General features: G+C 39.4%; 1 protein-coding gene across 2 annotated transcripts; it reads left to right on the top strand.

Annotated features, from left to right (window-relative positions):
* The first annotated feature begins 11294 nt into the window (after positions 1-11294).
* On the top strand, positions 11295-24296 carry LOC134862988 (ubiquitin-conjugating enzyme E2 Q2-like). Of its 2 annotated transcripts, none has more exons than XM_063881191.1 (14): positions 11295-11482; positions 11835-12018; positions 12945-13049; positions 15109-15231; positions 15554-15607; positions 15948-16088; positions 16221-16305; positions 17255-17315; positions 17400-17490; positions 17575-17633; positions 17745-17793; positions 17900-17995; positions 19587-19653; positions 21185-24296. In XM_063881191.1, the coding sequence occupies exons 2-14, from the start codon at positions 11860-11862 to the stop codon at positions 21214-21216; spliced, it is 1122 nt and encodes a 373-aa protein (XP_063737261.1). In that variant the 5' UTR covers positions 11295-11482; positions 11835-11859; the 3' UTR covers positions 21217-24296. The 2 variants fall into 2 exon arrangements, with proteins under 2 accessions (XP_063737261.1, XP_063737260.1); XM_063881190.1 differs by having other exon boundaries at positions 11302-11727.
* Positions 24297-25485: the final 1189 nt, after the last annotated feature.

Raw genomic sequence — 25485 nt, forward strand, 5'->3', positions numbered from 1 at the left:
ATAACCCTCTTAAGCCACATGAGAGTTCGACAGTGAACATGTTGAAACACTGTCAGACAGTAAGTGAGTGTGTGTAAGAGATTTCTCTGTGTGCCAGGGAAGTGTGATGGAAGAGAAATGGCTAATCAAAGAATATGCTGTTGTTGCAGTACCATGTAGCACCACTGCCATCCAACTCTGTGAGGGATATATATCAAGCAGGCATTTCATTACCTGGAGTGCTTGGCTCCTGTACCGGGGAGTCACAGCCTCATGTGAAGATATTGACTGCCCACCATCCATCCCCTGCAGCGGGATCCACCCATCGCACTGGCTCCTTGATTCAAAAATGTTTTGTGTTATGATGACAATCTCTGGATACTTTTGAGATGTATTCTTTTGTATATGTGTGCATACATATTGAATGTGTGTTGTTAACTTCCTAACATTGCTTGTTAGAAGCATATTAGGTCAACATGTCCTGTAAAATTGACAATGCCAGTCAAACTGCTCTTACTATGTACTATGTTATGAGGTACAGGTAGTACTTTGCATTTTTGAAATGGTGCTTTGTACATTAAACTACTCAACTAAATGTTATCAGAAAATTTGACCCCCAATTTGTTTTTAGTGTATATTTCAATTTACTTTTAGATTAAGATATCATATCATGATCTGAGTATTTAGAATTTGCTCTACCAACTGCAGGAGTAAAATTCCAAGCAGCACTATAATGCATCAAACTGTCCAATTATAGGCTATTACATTTAATAATATAACACATATAGTTCCCGTAATCGATTGTCATAAAGAAAGATCTTTTAACTTACTTTTGACTTTTGTAGATCTGTTTAAATCTTCCACCATTGGTCAAAAAAATAGCCAACAGTGCTTCGACAGAGATCCAAATCTGGTGCTCTGAGTTTAAACACACACGGTTCCCTAAACATCACGCACATACAAATGTATTTTCTATAAAAGCATCTCTGCTAGGCTGGTGTCATATGCAAGCTCTCTGATCATTTGAAGCCTGTCACTGGAACTGTTCATCAGCGGCCACTGGCAGGCATCCAATGTTTGGCACTTCCAGTTGGCCTGATCTGCTAAAACACCATGCAGAAACTCTGCAGGAATGCATTATACAGAACACTGAACACAAAAATAATTACTTATTGTTCATTGATTAATAATTCTGCAAGCGAATCATTTTCATACACTTTTTTTATGCAAAGACACTGTGGTGGGACTTCAAACAGAACGTGATTTTAACTTTCCTATAGACATGATTAAGCTACATCCCTCACTACATTTGCAACATTTTTGAGGTATAGATGGGGATTCTGAGTAACATTAATGTATAGTTTAAGTGCGAAAAATCTAAAAGAATGAGAGAAGATGAATGTAGAAATTAATAACTAGCCAGTGGGAGGTTATCTATAGCTCACATTTGTTGCATCGGACTGTGAGATCAGTAATGAATAGTCTCTGGAGAAGACAGATTAGTTCATTAATGTGTTCAGACAGACATGATGGCGAGACTGCTCCCAAGTGTAGTGTTCAATATGTCATACAGCAAGAGTGAGGGGGAGAAATTGTCTTCCGTGACACCTGCAGATAGAGCAGGACTTAATGACATCTCCTGAATGTACTCTGCAGTGCAATTTTTTACAGCTCAGAGAGCGGTGTTAAACCACATCTGTCTTGAGGCCCAACGCCACAAATCCTGAAAGGGATTCATAGGCCTGGGCCATCCCCAGAAGCCTGATTTAGAGGTGGCTTTCTCCTAATGTCCACAGTCAAGGAGCTTTTGTGGTCATTTTGTCTATCCAAGCCTTTACCGATGTTGATTGAGAGTTTAAAGGCTGGCTTACCAAATTGAACGTCACAGATTAAAAACCGAGAGGCTGACAGAGGGAGGGTGCACTGCAGACAATAAATAAAAAAAAGATTGAGAAATAAAATCAGAAATAGGGTCATAGATCTCAGTTTGGCCTACACACAGAGGTCAGTGTATGTGCTTACTGTCAAATATGTTGTGTGTGTGCAGCCGTATTTTTGTCTGACTGACTTTTTGTATTCAAATGTTAAAACAGCTCAATGGTCCTTCCCTATTAACATAACTGTAAAATTGATCCCCATTTGTCACTGTGAGGTCTTACAAAGTCACTATTTACTGACATGCATCACCACAATTACAGCTGTCTAGAATCAATTCTTTCTACCCTAGATGAGATCCTAATGTGCTTAGAAAGGTGTGTCTAGCTCCCAGACAAGAGCCAGATCGAAGCAAAGCCATGCAAACTGTCTCTGTCTGTAAATCTCTTCATTCTGCTTCTTTGGTCACAAGGAGTCGTTAGATGTCAGTTAGAAAACAACAGCTGCATCAGAGAGACAGACGAAAGAAGCAGATGGTAAAAAAACAAAGTTCAAAAACAAAAAACAAGAAGGTTGGTAAGATAGATGTTGACCGAGATCACTTCATTATGTTAGCTGTCAAAGGGACTGTGAGCTGAGTCATAAAATCCACATTATTTTAAATCCTCCTCTTCAATGCCCTCAGACAAATGTAAATTAAAAAGGATATCGTGCCAATAGAAAATGGAGAGAGAACACTTGTATAAAATAGGCCACATTTAGTGCTTCAACATGTTGATAGCTGATGTATTTCTGATGCAAATCAATGTTCCTCTAGAAAGTATTCCAGTTTTGATTTTATAGTAATTGCCTATGCTCTCATTCAGGGAAACAAAAATGTTGATGAGTAGTAAAAGATGTGGGATGAGATGCTGTTTGGTGATGCACATTCAACATATCGATTATTTCAATTGACAAAACCCTAAAATGTAGAGGTATAGTTTACGACTGTTCATAAAACCTGTTACCAATCCCTAAAGTAAACCATCATAGAAGTTGTTTCTCCTTTTGGAATATAATGTCGTTGGTATCGATATTGCCGCATGAAAAACCCTAATGCTTTCGTTCAATCCTCTGAGCGTATTTGTGTTGAGCAGGAAGAACAGGAGACATTGGTCCTGGCTGGACATAATTATGATGGGGTTGAACTGACAGCACAACTCTGGTCTTATTGGACCTTGGAAGCTGAACTCCTCTCCAGGGACTCATGGTGAGGTCACAGCTGTGCAGATTCAATCAACGGCTATCAACGCTGGGCATGAAAATGACCCGCCCGGGCCTGACCAGGAGTGTGAGATGGGTAATACACCACCATAAAGGGGTCCCAGCGGGAGGATGCATCTTAAGGAGCAAAGCATTTAATCCACTGTTGGACGGGGTGGGAAACTCATTATCCATCAGGCTGAAAAAGAGCAAATATAAATTGAGTCTTTGTTGTTAGTCATTTTTAAGAAAAATGTCATAATCACCAGATTATTGCAATTTTAAAGTATGTGAGATCTTAACTTGGATACATGTGAATCCATTGTGACCCCCATAAGGGAATCACTAAATCGGACAGTGGAGGTAATACAGAGTACCTGGAAAACTTCATTATAGAATAGAGAGTTTTGTGAGGGCTTTTACCGACCTGTATGTGACTGGAGCTTTCATGACGCCACTATATCCTTTCGGCTGTTGCTCAGTGGATACCTTGGGTTAATGAAATTTGGCCAGGATTATGTTTCTGTGATTCAATTCGGCATCTGTGTTACCATCAAACCAACTCTCCAGGGAGAGGGATGGGGAGGATGAAGACTGTCTGTCATACATGGTGCCCGAGAGACCACAGAGGCTCTCATCCTCGCAGAGTGCTCATCCTTGGGGGCTGGGTTCAGATGGTGAAGTGACTGATTGCTGTGTGTCTGTGTGGACTGGCTGCTAATGATGCTGGGCAAAGGTAATCAACTAACCACAGGCAGCGTGGCTGGTAGTACTCCAAAATAAGGGAAACAGATTGGATGTAAAACAGCATTTCCCAAATGGTAATCCAACCATCCATCAATTAGGTGTAATCGAATACCTTAAGGCCGAAGAGGATAGTTTGTTATAGCGGCTCTATGGTGTTCCGACATACAGCCGATGCTTTATATCCTGTGTCTGTCTTTCATAAATCACCATACTGTGATCTTGAATTAGGTAATATCATCAAATAATACTTTACGCAGAACAAATAGTACAGGTTGCCTCTATATGATGAATGCATTGCAATGGAAGTCAACAAGTAAATACTATTGCATTCCCAATCCATCCATCCATCCAATCAGCAATGCATACAAAATAAAATGACAGATCGTAGCAATATAAGAAAGTTATTCCATGAATTTCATGGAGCCTCTGCAAAGTCTACTTTATAAGGTGTTTTTTTTTTTATTTGATGCGCAAAAGTTTGTTTTTTGGGCAATATGCATCTTCACTTTCTGGCAGAGAAGTAGATGAGAAAATCGACACCCCTCTTATGACTTTCAGTTCAATTTAAGGCTACAGCCAGCAGGCAGTTAGCTTAGCTCAGCAAACAGAATAGAAATGGGGTGCCTGGTGACAAAATAAGTCTCCCAGCTCATCTAAACATCAATAAAATCTATTTCCTTGCCCAGAGCAATTTCCTGGACACAATTGACAGCCTCTTGAAGTTACTGGTCATGGTCAAGGACACAAAAAATGACATATTGTTATTGTGTCACTTAAGCTAGCTGGTTTCCCCTGGTCTAGACTTTGTGCTATGCTAAGCTAACTGGCTGCGGGCTGTAGCGTGATATTAAATGTATTCTTTTTTTCGTTGTCATCTCCACAACATATTTTTTATAGATGTAAAATATACTTATCTACTTACTTAATGCATCTTAAAATGAAGACGCTGCATCATCAAAGTGAAATAAGACTTTGTGACGTATTCTTATTCACATTCTGGCAAAGAGTTTCATGAGAAGATTGATAATGTCCAGAAAAACGACATGCTGATGTTGGCTACAAGTCACACAAAAATAAACCGTATGTCTCATGCCCTTGAATGTTAAGTAGACTTATGAGACATTTAATAGTGATTAATTTCCTCAATGTGTCATTTTAATGCTGTCGTTCCCTTTGTCGTTCCACATTTTATTTAAATAAGATAAATAATATCTCAGATAGAAATCTTCCTGCTATAAAAATGTGACTGATGACTGTGACTAACGATGAAGGAACAGTTATTCGTTTGAATGAAAACGCTTTTCTTTTGGCATTGGACCAGAGGGGGAGGTTAGGACCATGTCCTTGTTGGTTAGATGTATGTTGTAATCTTCATATTGCATATTTTAGTCTGGACTGTTCATCAACGGCAGTAAAGCTGATATGGAGGAAGTCCAAAGAAAAAGGTTGGCCTAAGGCGCATAAATGCATAATAGTATTCGGGCAAGATATATTTGGAGAAAGAGTAGAGAAAGACTTTGTTTTATTTTAAAATCCAGTCGAAATGTTGAGAACAAATGTAGTATTCGGTACAAACGTTAAGTAATAATGGTGAATTTGTATTTCACATTTTATTAGTTAAGTTCAAATGTTGAGAATAGACTTGGCATTTCAAGAAGAGAGTCAAACTTTTGAGGATAGATCAAACTGTAGCTCACATAGTTAATATTAATCTGAATTCTCAATATTTAATTTACACTTCCTACTCTTTCTCTGATGCCTGCCATTATTTCTCTTCTGTAAATAAGCATCTTATCTTTAGGGACTGTATAGGCTAACAGGATAAACATTGGAATCAATTCTTTCTAGTCAACAAAATGTTAAGAAATCATAAACTTTTTCTGTTCTACTTTAGAGAGAAGTCTGAAAGTATGCCTTGTCAGGTGTGACAATCTCCCTCGCTGTTCTCCTGGTGAGAGCTACAGAGAGGTTACAGACTGGTCGACAGGTAGAGGTAAATTGGATATGTCACAGCTCGCAGATGGTATGTTGTTCCCCTTGAGACCCTCTACTTCTTGAAGTCTCCACTGTGATCAGAATCATTGGTGGAAAAGTGTTATCTGCCACACACAGCTTCTCAGCACAGCCACCATATGTTTCCACCTTCACTCATTGTGTGATATCTCTCCCTTCACTCCACAGCTGTCCATGACAGTGAGACGTCTGGGGGACAATCTTAGAAATGATCCAGAAGTAATAGGGCTGTCGTTGGTTGTACACAACATAATTAATATAAATTGTTGTTCAGACCTCGCCCACCTGGTCACTCACTCCTTAAAGTGGGCATTATTGTCGGATATTTCATTTAGGAAAGTGACAGAATTTGTCTGAAGCCACCCCTGCAGTCCTGCTGTCCAAAAGGGGCCATTTAGACATTGTTAGGCATCCTGAAAAAAAATTTTTGGAGCATTTTGAGGTATCCAAAGTGATTCAGATAAGAGCCATTCTCTCTTCTGGCTCAGTTTCACAATGTCAAAAGGTTTAGTGGTTACACTGTAGACTCACTCTAATGCAGTGACTTTTTTGATTGATGAGGCAAATGATTTAATCAAAGTTTGATCTCCAATTCAACTTTTGCTGGCCGCTCAGTTCTGAGCTAGTTGATGCAGTAAGTGTATGCTTATCTGTCAGCACCTCAATCATAACCCTGGCCAGGACTGAGTAAGTGCTACTCTCTGCCTGCATGTGCTCCCATTTCAGGCCGGTTGCCCAGCTCCAGGCATAGTATGATTTAGATGATATTTGTCCTCTTAGCTAATTGATTTAAGCTAGGCCTCCTTCCCCCATTGTCAGCCTGTCAGGGTCTCCCACTGGCCCGTAAACTGTATTAGCATTAGGATGGATAGATTGGCAGTGCTGCACTCGTTTACGAGACCCCTTCCACCAGCCCATTTTGCCTCTTGCCAGAGCAGCAGTGCCCCAGAAAGTAAATAGACATTGGCTTGAATGTGATTAGGCAGCATTTTACTTGGTTATCCCACATGAGGAACAACAGATCCCACTGAACAGCGATACTCCACAGATAACCCTTATCCAATTAGATTGGCACAACACAGTCCAGTTATCTATTACCCTGTAAAACCAAGGAAAAATAGATGACTTTACAAAGATAAGGACGGCCATCAAACAATTTGTCTTTGCTTTTGAGGCTGTTATATTGGCATTTCAGAATGAAATTATACTTTAACCTGCCTCTTCTAACACCTTTTACTTTATAAATCTTACAGATTTATTAAGAGCAAGGTATGAACAAAACACTAACCTGATCCCAAGATATAAAACCATCACACAGCATCATTGATAAGATGTGCTACATTATTAAAGTTGATGTTGTTAAAGGTGCTTCTCTCATTCTTCTTGCACGTATTGCAGCTGTTGCTTTGTTTTCACTACACTGTCTCCAAACTTAATATTGATAAATCAATCAAAAACAACTCATCAATATGCTGCATCTGTTACCCTCCTACATTTAATTTAATGTAATATGCTTTTCAATACGTGACCCACCCATACTGTGTATATCTTCTTCAAACCTGACTCATAGCTTTAACTTTTTTATTGATGAGGTAAAATACAGTTAAGACACTTCTGGCGATGCCACTGCTCCTCAAGGTGACATTTGCTCTACATTCATTACTATTTGAAAGTAATTGCCCTCTGTGGGCTCATTAGAGAAACACTTAAGTCAACCAAGACCCATGAAATTGACAAGTGTCTTTTTTAATGTAATTATGTTTTGGAAGACAGTGGCGTAAAAAGGGTTAGTATTTGGTAAAGTTTGGGCTAAGCCTCAATTGCATCCTGCCATTTCAAACCCCATGCAAACCAATATATTAAATGCACCTTAAAACATTGCAAGTCCTAAACATTATTACCTTTTCATGTACAGCTCTTGCAGCACAGTTAAGATGCAATGCATTTTAAATAGTGACATTAGATACTTTCTACGTTCACTCATTTTTCAGCAGATTCAGAGCTTTTCGAACTTAATTAAGGCTTAAACATTAAAAAGCCAACAGGAGAGTCTCTTTTCAGAGAGACTTTGCTCTTGTATCGTATAGGCTTGGCTAAAATGTAGATTAGATTCAACTTTAATTTTATTGCACAGTGTACAGGTACTGTGACATCGAAATTCAGTTAGCACCTAACCAGAAGATGCAATAAGCATTCAAATGTAGTACTTGTTGTCTGTTAATTAACTACCATCTCTGTCAGAATTGTGGATGTTACATAATGCTACAAAAAAGTTGAATATCGCTCCTCCTTGGTGAGATTGGCCCAGTCTCCTCTGACAAACTGCCCTGCTGCATGTGGAGAATCAGCAGTAGGAAGCAAATGGCTTTGGCTACCCAGAGCTAAACATCTAAACACCTCGAACTTGAGCGGGATCAGTTGCTTCAGTATCACTAGTTCAGTATTAATTCAATGTGACTAGAGCAAAGGGAAAGCCAGGCATTTTAATATTACATTCTACCTCTTATTCACATGCAATGATTTGTAAGTCAGAATCTAAATGGAAATAAAACATGAAAGTGCATTTACATCTTTTAATGAGTTTTAAGGCATGTAAAGCCTCCATGCTGCCCATTTTGACCTCAGCTATGGTGTTGTTCATAAAGAAATCATAAAGGCTGTAAATGGTGTGAGATGATTTGCTCTTGCTGTCTGGGATGGAATGAGGAGACAAGGCAGGGTTTTTAATTAACTTTTCGTCAAGTGCAGATGGAGGACAGAAGAGCAGGATAAATCACAGAGGACACCAGCAATCTGCCTCTTTATTAGTGCATACACAGGCCCGCTGTGACAAACTGCATGTCAGATGCTCAATCTTAAAACACGGCTGAAAAGACCATCAGGAATTAACCAAAGACATTTGTTTGAGTTTTTTCTGACCTTTGACCGTTAGCACTTGCCGTTGTGACAACCCTGAAGATATGCTCCATCTAAAATGTATATAAATATTTATGAATAATAACTCTAAGTCTACAATCCATATTTCAATTCTCTGTATCCTCCCTTTCGTTTGCATGACTAAAATACTGTTGGTGAAATTGGTCCAACGTATATATGCATAGCGTATTTTACGCACGCATTTCACTGATTAATTTACTTGATTTAATTGGAAGTAGTTAAGGTAATTAATATGACAGTACAAAGTCAACCTCTCACTGGCTGTATGTTGTGTTAAGGTGCAACACGTTTAATATTGAGGGTTGATTGATTTTGGCAGGATGTTTTAGAGCAACTACTTTCTATGACATGACATCAATACAGTAGACACATGCAGAGGACAAGTCCCATTGATTGACCTGCTAATGAAAAGTAAAATTGGGCAATACATGGTCGGCAGTATTTAAGAGAAATGTGATAAGAAAGTGAAAGATTGACTTGTGTGAAAACAAAAAAACAAAATCACTGAAAGGGATGTTTCTCTCCATACATAATGATCAGGTTGGTCAGTGAAGGATTTTTAATCAAACATTCATGTGTTTTCTTATTTCAGTATACCATACATTTATATCTGAAGTAGGCTGCGATCATTATTCATTGCACAAGCAACAACATATACATTAGTGCATATACAAAGGCAGCTGGGGAAGTACCCCTCCCTCAAACAACCATTGATGTAGAGGCCACATGATCAAACAAAATGTGGCCACAATTTGTATTCTCCACATCTATCATATATGATTTTACACCACCACCTCCACTCTTGCTTCCCAAACCCCCTCAAAATGAATTACAGTGTTTGCTAGACCGGTACCTTGACCTTTCCTGAGGAACCATTACATTAACAAAGTCCCTTCAGCGCGCCATGTTGAAGGACATCTCATTTCTCTAAATGCACATCGAGGATTTCAAAAGACCTTTGAAATCCCTTTGAAATCCCTGGGTGACAATTGAAATTAGTCACCCAGTGGAAATGGAAAGTTTAATTTTATGATCTGATATAAATGTATCCTTAAATTTGAGAAAGTATTCACTCCGTTATAATGTGGTAGTAAATTATTACTGATTTCATTATTTAGTACATATTTCTTAATTTATGCTCCATTATATACGACTATTTTAGTTGTGTTTTTAGGTATGTTTAAGGTATATACACTAATGTTCATGAGTTGCCTTTGTCCTCAACCGTCTATCGCAGAATACTAATCTGAGGAAGGCCAAGTAAAAGAGGTTATCTGTCAAAACTGTCGAAAGGGAGACCTTGTGATAGCATAAGTAAAGGCTACAGCACAGCAAATCTCGCCTGATAACAGACAAAGAGAAAGGTTTTTAAAATGTACTTTTAAGGTTTGGTGGTGGTGTTCCCTGAAACCCACACAATCTGTCTAAATCATCTCAAGGACTAAAACATACCTGCTTCCTGGAGAATGTTTTCCATCCCAGTATTAAATCTGAAATATTATAATGAAAGTCAAGCATTTCCACATTTGAATAAGAGATAGCAATCATAGAGAAGGATCCCAACAAACATTGAGATAGTCAATACATTTTGTAATTTGTTGTTTGGTGGATCAGACCTTGAGCCAACACTTCCTCCTAGTGGGCGCAAGGAACTACTACAGACATGATTTGATAAAACACTGCACTTTCATTTGTTTTTTTGGGGAAGGACAGAAAGCATGTGTGAACTATGGCATGTTTATATTCCTCAACTCTTGTAAAGAACGTAGATTTGTAAAAAACCAGTATGCATAAGTGGTAAGAAAACGACATGGGCTGAACAGACAATTAATTATTTAGGGTCAATATTTATAAGGCCATATTCTGTACTGAAAGTAACATTTAACAAACATATTTTATGATTGGTGATAAATCCTTGTAAGACAAAACCCAAGATCATACATACCTACCAAACCTGTTTTGTGGTACCAAGGCAAGGCCTAAATATAAATGATGTTGTCTACACCAGTTTCAATCTGCTGTGTCTGAAGCAGGAATTATTTTTGTTTTGCCTAACACAAAAAATAAAACCATTTTGCTAAATTATTTGAGGATTTATACACTGTTGTAAACGTTCATGTATGTTCTTGGAAATAATGTTTTGACTTAAAAGTATTCATTATATTCTGTTAAAATTAAAGACTGACTGCTTAGTCATACTATCAAGTAAGACAGATTTGTGACACACACTGCATCAAACATCTTTTTCTAGTAAACACTATCATTTTCAAACAATTTTGTTTTAATGAAAAGGCTAAATTAGGCCTATAAATGGTAAATGATCAGTTTCCTTCTGTATAATCTGAAGCAGGAAATAGAAAATTGGAATTCTCCCTTACAAAGAAATACAATCAATTTGCTAAATTGTTTGAATATTTTTTTCGCTGTTGTAAACTTTCCTTTATTTTCTTACCTTGAAATATTGTGTTGACGCGCTGTATGCTGGGATTCTGCGGGAACGGGGAGGTTGCACAACGCCATCTTTAAACCCCACAAGAGGCCAGCTACAGTTGTACACCGGGATGAAAAACACTATCCCTCTACAGCGGGATATAAGTTCAGATCGTGGACATGGTGTGATCTTTCCCCGTTTGAGTCATCTATAAAGATCTGCTCGATGGGACTGTAAAGGAGAAGGTCACAGGAGACAGTGAGAGCCCTTAAATTGTTGTTATCACAGACAGACAACAACAATAGACGGAAAGACAACAACAACGGACTAGCTCGCTAGCTCGCCCGCTAGCATCTTGCCAACCACTGCGCTGTTTTCAAACGCTAACTGAGAGCTAGCTAACGTTAGCTAACTTCATCTGCAAATCTGTCCGTTTGCGCTGACATTTAAACCGGACGTTGCTTATAGCTGGTACTGAGTATCAAGCTACGTTTACATAGACAGTCAGTCATTTCTTGCCCACATTTTAAAAGCACATTTCTACTGACATTTGTGTTGTTGCTTTAGCTAGCCCAAAAAGAGCTAAGTCCCGACTTCTCCCCCTCCCCAGCGGCCCAGCCGGAGATGCGTGGAAGATGTCGGTGTCGGGGCTGAAGGCCGAACTGAAGTTTTTGGAGTCCATTTTTGATCCAAACCACGAACGTTTCAGGATCATTGACTGGAAGCCTGACGAGCTGAGCTGCCAGTTTAATGTGACTGGGGAAAAACTGTTAATTATCCACTGTAATATAACGGTAAGGGGATTTATACACTTCCCTTGTTAGGGTTGTTAGCTAGCTAAAGTTAGCTGGTTAACGTGCTAACCAGGTAGCAGTGTACCATAAAGACTGCAATTTGATGCTATGCGGGACATGTTTTGCGTAGCTTCATAAGCCAGTGTCAGATGGAGCTACGCAGTATTAATGGGGGGGAGGGGGGGTTTGTTGTTCTGACAATCCAACATTTTACAGTGGTGCTAAGCCCCTAGCTGTTAGCTAACGCTGCACTCTGAATGCTAATGTCGCCACTTCAAATGTTACGTTATTTACTGATTTCTATGTTTAGCACTATGGCATGCGAGTGAACAGGGATGTAAAGTAACTAAGTACATGTACTCAAGTGCTGTACCTAATTACCATTTTGAGATACTAGTACTTTACTTGGGTAATTTAATGTTTTACCACTTTGTACTTCTACCCCACGACAATGCAGAGGTTTCATACACGACATCTATTTTATACCTTTTAGTTGCTTTGCAGATTTGGATAAATGAAAGGAAATGCAAACAAAAACAAAAAACTGCTTGCATAAGATTTTGGTTACACCTGAAGTAACATTCATAAACTACCCTGCAGTATACAAAATAATTAAAACTAGCTCCACCTTTACCATCTTTGCAAAACACATTAATGGATCAATAATCATAAGCAAACATAGGATACATATTATTAGAAAATAGGCCATCCTGCATATTAAGTACTAAGTATATTTTGGTCCTGATAGCTTTTTACTCAAGTAACAGTTTTAGTGCAGGATTGTAACTTGTAACAGAGTGTTCCTACACTGGTATTTGTACATTTACTTAAGTACAAGATAAGAATACTTGTTCCACCTCTGCTCGTGTATATAGGTCAAATGTATTGATATAACTTGTCTCTTTTGCTGTGTCCCATGTCTTAAGGAATCTTATCCATCTACGCCTCCAATATGGTTTGTGGACTCTGACGACCCGAGCTTGGCGCAAGTTTTGGAGAGGTTGGAAGATGTGAGAAAAGGCAGCACCCTGGTAGTTATTTTTTTATTATTTTTTACACTGTGTCAGCAAGCGATGTATGTACAATTTCTGAAGATCTCCTGAGAAAATACCTAAATGTGCCAGAACACAAGGTTTTGTGTGAAAATGTATCACTAGACATACAATAATGGAGACAGGGGACAGTTGCAACACTTTATGCATTTATCTCAGCTACTCAGAGACTATTCGCCCAAACCATTTAAAGATTATAATATGATAGATTGTTCACAATATACATTTGAAAGGGAAATGTTGTAATTAATCCCACCCAGGAGACAGTTGCCACACAACTCAGGGATGGTTGCAACATGTTTAAAATCTGCTTTCCCTATTTAACTTTCCATTTGTGTCTCAATGTGCATGGTATTCTTAAAATATGTATTGTCATACAATAATATTATAGTTTTATTTATTTATACAATAATAAAAATAGCATTATGTATTGTACAAAACTGCTTCTTTAATAAAAAAAGATTTTCATCACTCTTGGAAATATGAACTGCAACCTTGGGATTTGGGTGAACTATACTAATTATTTACCTCGCAATCACTTCTGCATGTTAAAAAAAAGCAATATAATTGTGTCTTTATCCCGTGATCCATTCAAGTTAACAAAGTGATTGAGCAGAGTCTCTACCACAGCTGACTTCCTCTTAAAAGATAGTGCTTTTATTAAAACAAAGTAGCTGCAACCATAATGCTGCCATAGTATTTCTGTTTATGGCATAATGAAAAGACTACACTTTATTTGACTTAACTGAATTGCTTGGCTGAGTATTGACCAGGCTGCCTCTCAGCAGGAGAATTTCCCTTGCATTATTGTGACATATCCAGCCTGCTGTGTTAAGCTCCATCAGAAGGAGGAAGATAATGGTTGTGTTAAATAAGCTATTTGAGCTTCTGAACTTGGTTATTTCAGCCAGCTATCGTTTAGATTTGCTAAATAGTACATACATTTTTAAATGTATATTGTGGACTACAGTTCATAATGTTTTCTTACTACTTATTAACATTTTATGTATCATTCTTGCAAGATATATGCTACATTTAGTTAGTTAAAGACAATTTACTGATGCTGGTTGAGTTCCAGTGTCATATTTACAAGGTTAACACACCTAAGAACACATTTCCTTTTTATCGGGTGTTCAAGCATAAAAAACAACTTGCATGTGATGCATAAATGTGTATGACTTTGCATCTGGGTAATGGGTTGAACGTGTACAACTATATACGAACAGGCATTTCTTCAGCAGACCAAACGGCTCAGTCATTAGACCTTTAAGATCAACATGTCTATGACTTCACACTTGGAGGGTGTTTTTCTGAGGACCGCATGAACTGCAGTAGCGAGTGTGAACTCCTGAGATCTACGAGACATTTATTAAATGTGTTGTGTCTAAAAACGTGAAGTGTATTGAGAGAGATGTCTATTAACCGATACCAAATGACTGCTATTATAACCGCTATAATTACTTGGATAATAAATTGAGATGTACTTGTCGCGAGCCATGAGTGTGCATGTGGCTGCCTTGCATATCCTGAGTCTGTTTGGAGCATTTGTAGTTTATGCACTCAGAAATATTCCCTTTTTTGCAACTACATGGTTAATACGTGTTTTCAGGCCTTAAACTGACAGAATGCTGTATACGTTCTGCTCTTCTACATCACTCTCTACAATATGATCTGTTACACTATTGAACGCATCAGTTGTTCATATTAGCTACTGCCTCCAAGTGATTGCTATGGTACTTTAGCATTCTGAGAGGGTGTAAACATTGTTTAAGATACAAGCGTTCATATTGAGGATGAGCGATTCTTGGGAAATCTGCCGGCAGCAAAATCAAAGATCAGCCCGTTTGGAATGTGCACATTTTGAACAGGCGCTGTGCTACTATACATACAATAGACTTGACAATCTATCCTTGTTCATGCCTGCAATAGTGTTTCTGTCACATGTCTGCCAAGTGGCATTACTGCGACGCTCCTTCTGCGATCTTAAACCATTTATCTGACTCTGCATCCCTTCGTCTTTGTGGTTTCTCTTCCCCAGCTTTTGCAGCAGTTGAAGAAACTCATATGTGACCTCTGTCGGCTCTACAACCTTCCCCAACATCCAGATGTGGAGATGCTGGACCAGCCCCTGCCTGCGGGCCCCGTGGCTCCAGACCGAAAGGCAAGGCTGCTTAGTTTGCTCCTGTGAAATGCTTCCCCATTGCACGACCAGGACATGGCCAGTATTTGATGACTTTTTAAGAAATAAGGCATCAATATTCAACTAAGGAAGTCTTTATGTACTTCCGAACCAATCTTAAAATAGCAGCCTGCGTTACAGCGGGGAATTATATGACGTTATTCTCTAAGTTGGATCAATATGCTCCTCCTGTCGTTATGGTTCAATAAAAAGTGGTTTATGAAAAATAAACAATCAGATCTGGGAATTCCTTTCAGGGGACTTGCTTGATTCAATTCTTTGTTTGCTGTGTGTGTTTGTATAGCACGGGACAGAGGAGGTCACATCTGAAGAAGAAGAGGAAGAAGAGATGGGAGAGGTATGTCATAAAAATATAAAATAAAATATTGGTATTTCCCTCTCACCTTACTCATCATTTGAAAGAGGAATTAGCCTGGCAGTATTGCATGCTAGTATGGTGTATGTAAATAAAAATGCCAGTGTTATATAAATATGTTATGACTGGTATGTCTGTTCTAATCCTCCCCTAATATGTTCTCATGATTACTGTCTTTAAATGTGATTGGATTGTAATCTAGTTGTCCTTGATATTTATTTATTTCCTGACTTGGCACTGGCTTTGATCACTAAGCTGTTGGTGCATGTTTTGTTTCTTTGAGAACCGGGATGGATTTAAAATCTAAAATATGAACCAACAGGACATAGAGGATCTGGACCACTATGAAATGAAAGAGGAGGAGCCTGTGGACGGGAAGAAATCCGAGGATGACGGCATCGAGAAGGAGAATCTGGCCATCCTGGAGAAGATCCGGAAGAACCAGAGGCAGGACCACTTAAATGTAAGTCTTCATTCAGTAATGTGCATATTTGTCTGCATGCTGAAGTTCTTATGGTTAATAACCTACATTATTCTGTCATTTACCTAACAACAGGTTTATACTCGCAGTGAATTGTTGTTGTGAATTTTGCAGGGAGCGGTTTCTGGATCTGTGCAAGCGTCTGACCGCCTGATGAAGGAGCTCCGAGAGATCTACAGGTCTCAGAGTTACAAGACAGGTATGCTCTTAGACAAGGTTCAATGTTCTTTGGCACAGATCTGAGGGAAAAGAATACTTGCCCTTGCAAAAAATACAAACCCTTGAACACAATACTCATCAATGAATCCACTTGGTGTGATTGACTAGGGTTGGGTGCCATCAAGGATTGCAATTAGGGTTGCGTACCTTTGACATTTAAAGTCCTTTCAGTACCTTTTCTTTGTATATCAGTAGTCAGAAACTTCACTTTGCACCCCACAGAAAAGAAAAAAACTGTCCGTACCTCCATCTCCCTTCCCCAAGCCAGGGCATAGCGTGACACACACACCATAGTGTCTCAGGGGAAGCGCATCTGAGATGTTGCACTGGACAGCTTTGCATTTCACATTACAAATTCTGCAGCACTCGTCGTCTGTGTTCAGTTTTTAACAAACCCGCTCTCCGCTCGCCAGCTTGCTGACTCACTCCCTCTCTGACAGCATGAGAGCTCTGCTTCATATAAGCAAGAAAACGCTCTCAGGTGCCCAAATTTGACGAATAATGTACTGTCCATAAGTACCGGTTGGTTCCCAATCCATAATTACAATACAAAAGGCATCATTTTTTACCACGCAGACTTGAGTATTTGAGAGGAATTTTAGATGTACAGAACACAAAAGGACATCTTTGTGTAACTTACTGTTACATGTGAGCATCTCGTTGTAGGCTTTAGTAAAGGCTATAGACACATTGACTCACTTTTTACATCAGCTAATTAAAGAAATATGTGACCATTATATACCTTATGAACAAAGCTGCAATTAATTGCTAAGAATTAGAGCGTACTGGTTAAATCATTTCATGCATTCCTTACATGCATTACATTTCCAGTTTATAAAATGAAAGAGGAGATTGAATCGACACTGTTGTTGTTTACTAAACCTTGCATTGGGAAACATCTGAGAACTCTTTTAAAATGTGTTTTTCAGGCATCTATTCAGTGGAGCTTGTTAACGACAGCCTGTACGAATGGCACGTCAAACTGAGGACGTAAGTAATTGGAACTCGTGTTTTATTTTCCTTCATGTCTGCATAATTAAAAATGGACTAATTGCTTCATTTGATGACCAACAGGGTGGATCCAGACAGCCCCTTACACAGTGATTTACAAGTCCTAAAGGAGAAGGAGGGAATGGATTACATTTTACTGAACTTCTCATATAAAGTGAGTAAAATGGACTCTGCATTAAGCAAAGTGAAATACTGTTTTGAATTCTGTTTGACTATTTTCGCCGGCCCTGCTTCACAGGATAACTTCCCCTTTGATCCTCCGTTTGTCCGAGTGGTCTCGCCTGTGCTTTCCGGAGGGTGAGTTATTTTAGCTGGTACTCGCTTCTTCCGTCCCAATTTATCATTTTCTTATTTGGGGTTGACTAAGCGGACACACTGATTTAAAAGTGGCCATTTTCCCTTTTCCAGTTATGTTCTTGGAGGAGGGGCCCTGTGCATGGAGCTTCTCACCAAACAGGTAAATGAATGTGAATTATCACTGAATAATATGAGATTGGAATATATTTGCATCTGTTTTACATTTTTAAACGTACTCTTGTTGACATTTGGCTTCCTTATTGCAGGGTTGGAGCAGTGCCTATTCCATTGAGTCTGTCATCATGCAGATCAATGCCACTTTAGTCAAAGGAAAAGCCAGAGTGCAGTTTGGAGCCAATAAAGTAAGTGAGAAAGCGACCGACGTGTCTTTCACAAATCAGGAAATGCCCTTTGATAATGTGGAGCTCACATGATGGACGTGGGCTTCTTGGTCTGTGTGAGAGGCTGCTCTTCCTGCAGCTGAGGCTTGTTGTGCGTGACTTTGTTCATTAAATTGGAACAGGGTCGGAGGTGCAGCGTGTCACTTGTGGAATGGCCTAGTTAGTTATCTTTTTTTCTTCTGTCATTTTGTCTTATTCCAGCTTCTGAGTTTGATAAGTCAAGGAAATATGGAAATGTATTCAGAAGCTCACAGAGGCACGCTTATTTTAGTAAAGTTTGACTTGAACTAGTTTGTGTTATTGTTTTTTAGATGATGTGTTCAGGTTTGATCCTTTCCTAATATGATAAATGCAGGTTAAGCTTAATGTGCAACTGGGATTAGGTTTATTTATAAGACGTGTCTTTTCCACACTTTTAAATGTTAGAGGTTTATTGATCACCCCTCTTACAGCTGATTTCCCCCCCCTCGAGAACCAATGGAAATAAGGTCATAGCTTTTTTTAGGCTCTTTTTGCATAATGTTTGAATTATAATGAGCATGTGGAGCTATTTTTATCAGAGCACTCTGTATTTTTGTCCACCAAAATTGGGTCATTAACAGTTTATGGACTAATGTATGATGGCCTTGACCCCCACATTCCATCACCCGCTGTTACCTGGGATAAAGCAGAGTATTAAGTCAGCACACGTTAAACAACCTGGTGTCATGACCTGTTAAGCACTTAATCTGAACCAACTCCACATGAGTATGAAAAGGTGAACACAGGCTTCCTCAAACACTGCGGCAGCACAGCCCATGCAGTGGAAGCAGCACTGTCCCTCAGTGTATGCACAGGATGCATTCAGGCACACTGTTGAGTGCAAGACTCCCACACTTTTACAGCTCAGAACCCGACACGCAACCACAGAGAGTACCTACATAAAATGCTAAATGCCTTCTCTGTAAATCGTCTGTTACAGTAAACATGTGAAACTCGTATCCCTCTTAGACTCAGGCTGGTTTTACAAGTGGCGTTTTAGACAGGTCTATAGGCCAGTCTTCATTTTGCTCCTAGATTAATATAATGAAAGTCTGACAGTTAGGGTTAGGGTTAGGGTTGAGGATGTCCTAGTTAAGGTGGCAGAAAAAAACAAACATTAGCAATGTTTTGGAGCAAATAAGTAGGGAAGACTTTTGACACGGTGAAACTATTATTCCAAGTTAGTTGAGCTTTTATTTTACTGGTAGTGTCATTATGTTAACACTTAGCTGAATGTTCCCTCCTTTTTGCTGAGATATCCAGAGTTCATGGCAATTTATGTTCATGGTTGATTTTGAACAAACCTCTATCATATATGTATTTGTACAAATTCTTATTTAAGTCTTTTCAGTGAATGGTAATGAGGTGCCTTATCCGACACATTGGTATTTATTGAATTTAAGTCATCTTTTCCTCTGCTTTGTTTATGCTAACGGCAAATGTGTGTCATTGCTGTTTCTTGTTCTGCACTTTTGTCACAAACCCAGCGCACCCCCAAGCTTGATTGCTTTTTTGTCCTCCTTTAATGCAGAACCAGTACAATCTCGCCAGAGCACAGCAGTCCTACAAATCCCTGGTTCAGATCCACGAAAAGAATGGTGAGGGTTTTTGTCTCCAGTTTCATACGGAGTGCATTACTGACCTTGTTTACTGAAACCAAATCTCCCCCCTCATGCATCAAAGCTGAGGGACATCAGCGTGTGTGTGCGTGTGTGTGCGTGTGTGCGTGTGTGTGTGTGTCCAACACGGACAACATTTGCATCCAGGCAGTCCACATCATCGCACTCCTCAATCTGTATAAATGATAAGGAAGCCCCCTGGATACACACACAGTACAACCTGCCTTTGATTCAAAAATGGATACCTAAAAATGGCCTTCCAAAACACTTTGAAGGATCAGAAACACCTCCTGTGACGCTCATGTCTATTATCTATTATGAGCATACTTAAGAAGCATTATATGTTTATAGCACAGTATGGTTATAGTTTGCAATCATACATACTCCTAACTGTAAGCATAGTGAATTATAAAGCAGTTTAAAAAGACAGACGGTCAATTATCATATCACTTCCTCATTGTCACTCGCTGACTTCCTATCACAAGGATCATCGTCCATTATACTTTCCATGGTTCTAAGACATTGTAATGTTTTTATAAAGCATTATATTTGAAAGTGTAGTGTGAATATATGTTACTCTAAGTGTACTGTTTCTGTATATTTGTATTTTGAACAACCCCGCCCGCTAAACTGAGAAGTCAGAGATAAAAAAGTGTTGGTATTTTTTTATTTCCTATAAATCTATAATAACCTGACATAAGAGCTGTTAAAAAGGTGTTGATTAGAAAAGTAGCAGTAAATGGGTGCGTTTGTTAAACTATACTATATCTACATCTGAAAAATGTCCTAATTGTCTAACAGCTGTTACGTTATGTTGTATATATTTTATATACAGTATATTGTTACTGTTAACCAAATAGCTGTTTAAAATATCACGTTCGGTTTCAATCTCAGACACTTCTAAATGAACCAAATGCTTTGTGACTTTGATCCCTATAATTGTTATTCGCCAGTTTACAAGCCGAGCAGAATGAGATCATCACATGCCCAGTCAAACCCAATTTATAATGCAGTGTAAAATAAAATTGATAATAGAACAAGCAAGAAACAAATCAACATTGTCACTTAAAAGTGAATCTTATTGGAGGAACAGCTCTGCTGTGTCTGTTGGACAAAGATAACATTAATGCAAATGTGTTGTTGTTGTTGTTGTTGTCCTTGACCTCTGAAAACACCATGCTGCATTTTGAAACAAAAAGTGCGTGCAGGTAAAACACTGTTTCTGCCAGGCTATATTTAGCTACATTTAATTGCAGCAGAAGATTACATCTGAGAGATAAAAGTCAGACTAAATGTTTTATAAAGCCTTACCAAAATCAATACACTCCCCCCCCCCAGTGTTTTGCTTCTCTAATAACCAGATATGGTGATAAATAAAGACAAAGGCCAGGCAACAATGGTGCAAATAATAAAAGATCTTCTCTGTGAGGCTACTGCTGGACTCCTGTTGATCCCACACTGTTGTTATTGTTTACTGTATGGTCATGCCTTGTTGTTTTTTCCCCTTCAGGCTGGTACACACCCCCTAAGGAGGACGGCTAAAACAGACTCCTGCCTTTCCTGCACTGGGACCACATGTCTTTGTTTATTTTTCTCCTTGCGACCAATATATTTAGTTTTAATCCCGCAAACCATTTCTGTTCTCTACACGAGTCTGAACTCCAAACCAAATTCCTTGTTCAGTGCCCACCCAGATACTAGCACACCTGAAAATGAAATCCAAACTCATCAGCTACTCTCCTCAATATTTATCTCTCTGTACATCTGTGGTCTGATACAATCTCCTTCCATCGCGACATTCATTCCACGCTCCTGGATAACGGTGGACTAAATATCGTGCAGGCTCGGCCTTTGGGGGTGGCGTTGAGCATGGTTACCTGCTGGCTGAGGGTTGAAAGGTGCAGCATGGTTTTATCCGCCAGCGGTGGCAGTGTGAGGCTGCGGGACGCTGCCTCTCTAGCCACAGACTGGATCCCTGATATGTTGCAGTGGTGGCTGTGAAGGACATTTAAAATGCTGGTGGAAGAACCACCTCCCTTTCTCTCCATGGACGGCCTCTGTAATATTGCGCTCATGTATTAACTTTGCAATGCCAAGATCCCTCCTCCTGGAATAACATGCTTCTGAGGCTCGCTTGCTTTCAAACCTCTTCTCTTTTTAAAAGCTCGAAGCCCAGAGGTTGGGAGGATGAGACTTTTTTGCCGGCTGGGTGGGACATAATGACGAACGTCATCATCACAACCAGCAACTTTCCGTCTCCCTGCAGGAGAGGTTTGGTGCGTCGTCGCTTTGCAACCCAGAAACCAGGCAAAGCAGGGGCGCGTTTGGTTTGGATCACACTGTAATGTAGTCGATTTTAACTCCACGTGTAAACATGTAAATTTGTATTTCTGCAAAAGGATTTAATTGTTTATAATGTAACCATGTCTGGGTCTTTGACTGGGCAAAGACTGTATTACTATTATACCCTTGACTATTAACAGCAGGGGCACTGCAACTTCTCAAGACCCGTTTAGAATAAGAAAGAGTTGCTTCATGGATACTTTGCAGAAGGAAACAAAAGTACATCGTGATCTTATGTAAGCTTAATGACTACTGCAGTTTTGTTCTCTCTCTTTTTTTTAGATTGATTTGTAATCCTCATGTTATTGGCAACATCGACAGGACCATTCCCCCTTAGTTGACGGCACCTCTTTACTACCACGGCCGTAACAATAATGGCGTAGACACACAGCTGTTTCTGGCATTCCAGAGGTTTGGCTACTCATATCTAATCACTCAAACCGGATGAACCTCAGTAAGGCTATGCAGTGAAGACAGTCTTGTGGAGTTTTGTTGTACTGGAGAAAATTAGTCTTAACAGTGTAGTCACCTGCTTAGTTCTTGTAGCTGGTTCACATCCTGAGCACTTTGCCCATCCTGCAGTCCTTACAGTCTGGAGGGGAAAAGTGACCTTTTCTCCTTCGGACTTTTCTTTGACCTCATGGCTGTTTTAGTTTTTTTTCTTAGTTTTTTGTTTTAAATGCAGCCAGAGTTTCAAATTCACAGCAATAGTCTCGACCACATACCCTCTGGCTTCACACCTGGGAAGATCGACTGGAGTCTGTTCCGTTTTTCCAGAATATTTGTGTAGGTTTGATAAATATTTGTTCAGATTTGCCACAGGAGGGACCCAGCTCTTCCCATTAGCACCTCTCTGGTTACTATTCATAACCACTCTCAGCGCCGCTGTACCCCTCAGCGCGCTGGGTCTTTGATGTAATGTGAATAATATGCAGAAAAACTGTGTGGAGCATTCCAAATAATGCAGTTACACGTTTGTTGTGGGTGTTCTATTGTGTGGTTACTTGCATTGTTTTAAGTATATTGTCCTGAAAACCAGCATAGAAAGCTTAGTTATGCTAATTCATGCGGTCATTCCTCAGTTGATTTAGAATTTCCTCAGTGATACTAACCTCAGTCACGACACCAGTGTTTCAAAAACAGGCAGAAATGGGTTTGAAACATCGTATTCAGCCCACGTCTGAATACTTGCAGCATACGAATAACGAGTGTCACTTCACCACAAGCAAAAATAAATAAAAAGCCGGACACGAGTATGGATCATCGGCATGGTTGTTAGCTGTTGTGATACCATCGGTAATGTACTAATCACTTCATTCTGGTCACTTTGTTGAGCCCACCCCTGCATTCTCTGGAGAAGCAAACTCAGGAATACATACTGCACACTCGACTTTGCTAAGGATTGCTTCTGAATCTCGTCATGAAATGCAAGATTGGATGTGTCAATCTTTCCTTTTGGGCCATTTTAAAACAACTGGCATACGGAGAGGCTTCGCAGTGCTGTCAAATTGCACACTCTTCCTGAATAATGGTATAATAATAATTAAGCAAGTTTTTTGGAAAGAGCAGGGTTTTCGCTCTCACCCTCAGATTAACCTGCGCTTGATGAGGGGTTCACGACACATCGACCCTTGTCTCTTTGATATTGCTGTACTTTGCATGTCAATATATCAATGGGTGTTTTTCCCCAAGCTACTGAAGGCAAAGAGTGGTGGGTTAGGGTGGTAATAAGACTAGATGTATCTGTTTTTTCATATTTGTTTCCTTGTGGTTTCCTACATCAGTGCACAGGTGGGATTGATCCCTGTGTGCCGCTTATTGAACCAGGTCAGATACTATGAGAGACACGGGCTTACGAGACATCCTAGCTGCTTGGATCCCCTTTTTAAAGATACCAGGATTCCCAACAGAAGTAGCAAATTTGTGTGCCATCTGAACAAGTTAGCCCACGTCTTTAACCTGACCTTTGGAATAATAGTGCACTCCAAGTCTGTAGTGCACTGAATAACAGCTTCTCTCACACCGACTCCTTTCCTCTGACTAACAGAAACCTTCTCTGCTTTGGCGAGCCACATATTGGTCTGAGGCGCGAGTCCGCCTGATTCTGGGTTCTTTACCTTGCTTCATTATCTGCAGTGGCCGGGTTATAAAGTTATGCACTGTTAGCATGCTTTGGTTTGGTTTCCATTTTTTTTTTTTTTTCATTGCAAGGGTGATTTTGACCATGTAAAGTAATTTGTAAACTTGCATCAAGTTTATAAATAAAGAATTTTATGAAACTTGTCTTTATTCTGTTCTAATGAAAGGTGTTTATCAGTAGGAAAGGTGGATAGGAAATATCCCTCCTTTCAAATGTTAATCACTCCTAAATAGGAACAGGTAAAAAGTCTGATTTATTTTACTAATTTTGGTACTAAGACTCGTAAACTGGTCAATATTTATCCTTTTTACAGTGAAATGCAACTCTTATATGGACACTACTCAACCCAACAACCTTCAATGAATGTACAGTAAAGCTAAGGTCATGAACTCATGTTGAATTTTCTTGCTTTTATTTATTTTATATATCAAACTGAATCGGTGTTTCAGACTCTCAAAGAAAGACATTTGAATGCACCACCTTCTGACTTCTAACGTGTTATGGATTAAACCATTAATGGAGATCATAATTGAATATTTAATTTAATCGGACTAATTTGTGGAGACCTATAACGGAGTTAAATTTCCACACATAAACCCTGACGTTCCGGGTAATGTGTTCCTCGTGTCTCCCAGTAGATGGGGTTCTTTGCCAAAAGGTTCAGGTGTCAGTTTTCATCCAGAGCTGCGGTTAATATTCAGCAGGTCAGCAACCCTTCCCCTTTCAACATACATTACTGCAGCTCTTTTTGACTTCAACTGTGTAGTGTTACAACTGGCTCAAAAGCTGAAACACAATGAGGAGCAAACACAGGGTTGGAGTGAATTAACCAAGTAATTTATTACGATTAAAGAAAGAAAAGGCCAGAGCGTGGGCACACAAAGACAAGGCCATGTGTCACAGTGTGGAAGAGGAATACTGCAGCCTTCCTCAGGCCTTGATTAGGGGATGGGGATCACCTGAGGGAGACAATCAGGGGAAGAGGGGAAAGACACACACAAGCAGACATACTGACACAACACTCTGTGCTCAAAGTATATGCTTTTGACTATATCATACCACATCATTAAAGTGTTATGATTTAAGGTACACTTTAATGCAGCAAAGCAGGTAATGTTCAACAACAGGAGCTAAAACATACAATACATCCCAGCTCACCATGAAGCATCAGATGAGAAGTTAGAGCCAAAGCTAGTTCAATTAGTCCAGCTTGTTTTGCCAGTGATTTATAGCAGCTTCTTAATCATAATAGCTGGAACAGTTGGTGTGATGGGGGAGCAGAATGAACAGATTTGATCCTCTCAAATATATCTTTCTTTGTTCATCTC

Source organism: Eleginops maclovinus, chromosome 4 (genome assembly GCF_036324505.1).
Source record: "Eleginops maclovinus isolate JMC-PN-2008 ecotype Puerto Natales chromosome 4, JC_Emac_rtc_rv5, whole genome shotgun sequence".
Classification (NCBI taxonomy): domain Eukaryota; kingdom Metazoa; phylum Chordata; class Actinopteri; order Perciformes; family Eleginopidae; genus Eleginops; species Eleginops maclovinus.